A 5,320-nucleotide genomic window follows, 5' to 3' on the forward strand; every position below is an offset into this window, starting at 1 on the left:
AGCAGAGAACAAGTTGAGATAAAGCAACAGTTTTATTATTAATATTATGTTATCTGTATGTAGCATTTTCATGCCCTGTAACCAAGATATTTCAACTACTTTTTATTTTGGATAACGTTAAGAATAACTTGTCGTAACTAGAATTAATGAAAGCTTGCCACTGTAACGGAATATAACGTTGTTAGTGTTACTTACGATGATGCAAATGTTGAACGGTCATTTTCGGAGTCTATGGATATTGTAACTAAGAATCTCAACAATAGCATAACCAAAATTATGGATCGACAACCGCCTAGTTGTTGTTGTTTTTTTTTCGACCAGAGCCTCTAAAATTTTCATGTACATGGCAACCATCCTGTATCTCTACTCCCAATTGCAAGTGACTGAAACACAACATAAATCAACAAAAGCTCATCCTCTGTGATTGAGTCTTTATTCTTAGTTTTCGATCATGTCTCAGTTTTGTTACGAGATTTATGGCCTCTATCACAATTACAAGCTAGTTTGTAGATCATACAATACTTAAGCAGAACCTGTAATGTAAGCTATTTTGACTTTTCCTTCTTTTGACCTGTGTAGGGCTGGTTAAGATTACTGAATCCGGATCACTCCATAAGGCTCTTCTACACCCTATCTTAATTCTCTTTATGTGCTTGAGTGGTCATAGTTGAAGCTTACAATTGCGTGGATTCCAAACTCGTCAAAACATGTTGTTCAACTATGCCTTCTTCATGGCAGGCAAAACGAGGAGAAGAGGAAGGGCGGGGAACTCCCGAGAAATAAAGTTCAACATGGCGGTATTTTTAAACCAGATCAATCAACATCTTGACTGATCTCGACGCCATTTTAAGTAACTTATGTGACAGTCGATGAAATAACCCCTCAGTAGACTTTCCTAATACTCCTCCTTACTCAATTAAGCATATCAGCCCTAGTTGTGTCCTTTAACAGATCGACAATTCAAAATTTGTTTGGCTGAACGAAAGATGCTTTGTTTGCTTTAAAATGGGCTGTGAATTGGTCATCAATCTTCGCAGATGAACTTAAATTGTGTGGTCTAAGTAATTAAACGAAGAGCCACGATGGACTTAAATGGAATGGAAAAGGGTATCCAAGCGCAAGGTAGAGACCAGCGCTAATGCCGCTACAACGTGTCCATAAAATGTGTGGCTCGGGAAGAACTTTGGTACATCGCTGTAGTTTTATATTTGACGTGAGTAATCTTTGGAGTACATTCTCACGTTATTGGATGTGCAGAACGTGACCTTGCACCTTCGTAGCCTCACTGTGGAGGAATTTCACAATTCTGTCATACAAAACCTTTATCAAAAAGCACCTAAATCACTAATGGTGCGCATGCTTCGCCGCCATAATGTCCTCGATTTCTGGCCATGCAAGCATTTTTCACACTGATTTGAGATTTGTCTGAGCCTTTACGGAAATGCATTTACAAGGTCAATAGCACGTGGCCTCAATTCTGTTTCATACTTGAAACAGTATACGAGAATGCCCCGGAGGGAAGCATCAACAGTTTCTGGCAAGAACTCTAGTGAGCGAGGACATTCTTTCTTTCTCATGATGGCAATGAGAGATTCAACGTCGCTTTCTGCATCATCACTTTTCCTGCCAGCAGCTTCTTCCTTACCTTCCAACAATTGTTCCCAACATTCCTTCTCAGTGAAAAGCTCAACGAGTGTACATGCCAACGACCAGACATCTGAATGGGCTGCTGCTTTCTTCCTCTCAAGCAGACATTCGGGGGCCATATAAGAGGGAGTTCCTCTGATTGCTGAGCTGGTCGTGTGAGTAAGGGATTGCGCGGACTTCAGTTTGCTCAAACCCATGTCGCACAGCTTTGTGATGTGGGTTTTCTCGGCTACCAGCACATTAGGAGGTTTTATGTCGCAGTGAAGAAGAGGAGGTTTCGAATTATGCAAGTAAGCAACAGCTAACGAAACTTGCTTTCCAACATCACACTTATTGCAGCTTTGAAGCGTGAAAGTGTCAGAATTTTCGTCATCTTTGAAGAGTAATTCTTCCAAATTTCGCCCTTTTATAAGTTCCGAGATCAGGTAAATAGAGTTTCTCAGATATGAAATGGCCATAATTTGCACAATGTTTGGGTGGCGAATCATGCTGTGAATTCGTACCTCAGTTTCCACGACAGTCTGAAGGCGCTTGGCGTTTCTTATTTTGACATGCTTCACTGCGACCTCGGTTCCGGCCCACACGCCCTTGTACACGACACCAAAGGAGTCTCGGCTGAGTTCATCTTTCGCTGAAAAGCTTATTTCTCCCTTTTCCACTACAGGCAGCTGAGGGACGTTCGCCTTGGCATTTGTGTCGAATGCAGAGACGCTCGGTGGTCCCAAATCACTTAAATTGCAAACCAAGACTGGTTCCGACGTCGTCTTCTCTTCTCCGCAGTGTACCGCGATATGGTAACTACCTGGTGAAGAAACTGGTAGACAGCAATGTTTGTTTCCTGCTTTGATCTGAATTCCATCGCGATACAACACGTACCATGCATTCGATGACATATGGCAGGATGATATAACTCCCAGTATCAGCTGTTTATCATCGTAGCCCCAAACCTCTGATGGAGGGTGTAAGATAAGGCTACTGGATTGCGCATCTGCGTTAGGGAAGACTACCTTGAATCCTTCTTCAGAGGTTGGGTCGTCACTCCGTTGAAGAGAATATTTTTCACCTTTAGAAATGTCGACAACGTTAAAGCCAAAGTCCAGAGGGTCAAAATCGTTTAACGCCATGTCTCGAATGGTAGGATCTTCAAAAGAGTAGACATCGTAGCACTGTGCTCTCGAGGATGACATAACTCTCACTACCATATCAGCATATGACGAGTTTGTAGCGCTTTCGTAGGTTATGTACAGTTTGTTGTCACTGACAGTTTGATAAGGGAAAGGGCTTTTTCCTACCTATATGGCTTTGGCTTTCTTCTCGTGCTGACGTCTTTGGTGTGCTAGTCGCCGCGAGATTTTTGAAATCTCCAGATATCTGTGTTTCACCAGCACCCATAAACACGTCTTGTGGTTTAAACTGAAATGTGTATCGCTTTCTGTGAGCTTCTTCCTGTGAAGCTTCATTCGCTCATCCTTCCGTTCCGTCTCCTACGAATGTCGACATCAAGTAAACGTTAAATCGACTAGCAAATAGGCCACGTGATTTCAGATACTCTTGAAAGGTACAGGTTTTTCCATCGATATCAGTGCACTCTGTTATCCTTTCCTGTGCGTAGTTACCTAAAAAATGCAAACACATATCGTCTAAGGCACCAAATTTAGACCTTTGTTCTGGGAAGAAAAGCTTCCTGGCATTTGCCTTGAGAAAATTCACCGAGATTTCATCATCATCACTGTAGGTGAACTCACAGAGACCTCCACCGTCTTTCAATCTCACTTGTTTAAACTTAGTGCTAACAGAGGAACGATGAAGCCAGCCAATATACATTTCTCGTTGCTATCCTGTCTTCATATCTACTTGAGCTCGAGCGGTGTTGGTTTTCCGTTTCTCATCTTTAGCTCCACCTTTTCTGATTATTTCGACTAGATTCCTGATTCTGGCCTCTTTTTGAACTGTATGAAAAGAACACGAATTACGTCGCATTACAGAAATCTGACGAAAGAGAAAGAGCTCATAACTCCTATGAACTTTCTTAGGGTGAGCAGCCCCAGCGGTCAGCTTTGTCTGGGTGTTTACCAAAGCGACTGCAATCAAGTTCTGTGGGGATAAGCGAATTTTGTTAGCCCCGTAGTTCAAAAGTATTGTAAAGTAATGACGCACTTATGAAAAGCATTTCCTGATCATAAGGGAGAAATACGGGATTACATACCTTCTGATATCTTGGCTTCACTGATTTCAGCTGTTAAAGCCTTTATCTTTCTTATATGACCTATAGCCAGTCCCATGCTTTCAAACTGAGTATCTGTAATCATTTTCAAGGTATGCATACTGTAAACCTGTTAAAAAGTAATGAAGGCGTCAAGCTTACCGATTAACACGAATAGACAGATCACCACAATAGTTCTTTATCATGCAGTGGAATTTATTATGACACGAGTTCTTGTAATTTCATCGTTACTCTTGTTATTCTCTTTGCCACAATTCTACAAATACGATGGCCATTCATGACCACTAATTTACACTTTGGTTAAACAATAAAACATCTTAGACATGCCAGCAAGTTACCCATTAAACTACAGAACAACCAACCACTATAAAGGCATAAGAGTAACAACTCCCAAAAGTAACGACAACATTTCACAGTTTAAACAAGTTACAGATTTAGAGACCCCCACCTCGAATTTAACGATTGTGATACGTATTTCCGATGTTTTCACATTTTTATCTATTTTAATAAATTTTAGCGGCCCATGTACCGTACACGGTTTATTTACCCGAAAGTAACGATCCTCCGAAAGTGGCAATAGATCTAATAAGAAAAGGCTTCAAAATAAGAAAAAGAACGAGGGTCGTTACCCCCTTACTTCACGGTAGCTATTTGATCATTCGATCTCCCTTCAACGATTGAAATGTACCTTGTGTTGCTCAAGTGTTGCTTTCAACTCCTGCATAGCGGAATCCTTCAGGAATAGGACCAGTTGAAAGACGAAATGGGGAGATTTACTTGACTGTCGCTGTCACGCAACATTGGTGAGTCACACAACAGAGTTAAAGCATTTGAGAGGTTACTTTCGATGCGATTTTATTTTAAAATGTATGAAAACTGCTTACGGTCAATAAAAACCAAGATTTTTACATTTATGCACTTTTACAAGGCACTTCTTATAGTATTAATAATTCAAAAATTTACTTTGCGAGTTAGATTTTAAACTGTGTTACATAACGTTGCACTTTTAACTCTCGTCCTTTATGGACAAGCTGATTACCTTAATAAGGCCCGGGTCGCACTACTGCTTTTACTTTTGTTCCTTTGAGTGGATAAGATTTTCGTAGTTAGGTCGACTGCAGGTCACAGTTTTCAAATAACTAAATGACCGGCAGTTTTATATTTTGCTCAAATTTAAGGAATCGAAGAAACTGTGGACATTCTCCGTGTTGAAAAATACTTTGAAAAAGTTGCATGGTTGTCAGTTTTTAAATCAACATAGGAGAAGATCCTCCTAGACTTTGTTTAAACAACAACAAACATATGAAACATATGTATGAACTGCGGTTATGAAACGTATATGTGCACGATCCTTCGCAGTAAAGCACTATTTAAGCAATAGTGAAAATCAGACCTGAAAAAAATTTCAGGCCTGTACGGGATTCGAACCACTGACCTCTGCGATACTAG

General features: G+C 40.6%; 1 protein-coding gene and 1 long non-coding RNA gene across 2 annotated transcripts; both read right to left on the reverse strand.

The window, feature by feature from the left end:
- Positions 1-276: 276 nt before the first annotated feature.
- LOC111344239 (uncharacterized) lies at positions 277-2,920 on the reverse strand. The gene has a single exon (XM_022951449.2). It carries the CDS (start codon positions 2,847-2,849, stop codon positions 1,434-1,436), a length of 1,416 nt encoding a protein of 471 aa, XP_022807184.2. The 5' UTR covers positions 2,850-2,920; the 3' UTR covers positions 277-1,433.
- A 37-nt stretch (positions 2,921-2,957) lies between these two features.
- LOC148716541 (uncharacterized) lies at positions 2,958-4,914 on the reverse strand. Its single transcript, XR_015995602.1, has 2 exons — positions 4,560-4,914; positions 2,958-3,980 (listed from the first exon to the last, which is right to left on the reverse strand). It is a non-coding gene; the product is annotated as an uncharacterized LOC148716541 (long non-coding RNA).
- Positions 4,915-5,320: the final 406 nt, after the last annotated feature.

This window comes from Stylophora pistillata, chromosome 14 (genome assembly GCF_964205215.1).
Source record: "Stylophora pistillata chromosome 14, jaStyPist1.2, whole genome shotgun sequence".
Classification (NCBI taxonomy): Eukaryota; Metazoa; Cnidaria; class Anthozoa; order Scleractinia; family Pocilloporidae; genus Stylophora; species Stylophora pistillata.

Bases quoted from the DNA above. Each gene is read 5' to 3' on its own strand.
- LOC111344239 (XM_022951449.2), bottom strand. From the start codon at position 2,849: ATGGTAGTGAGAGTTATGTCATCCTCGAGAGCACAGTGCTACGATGTC.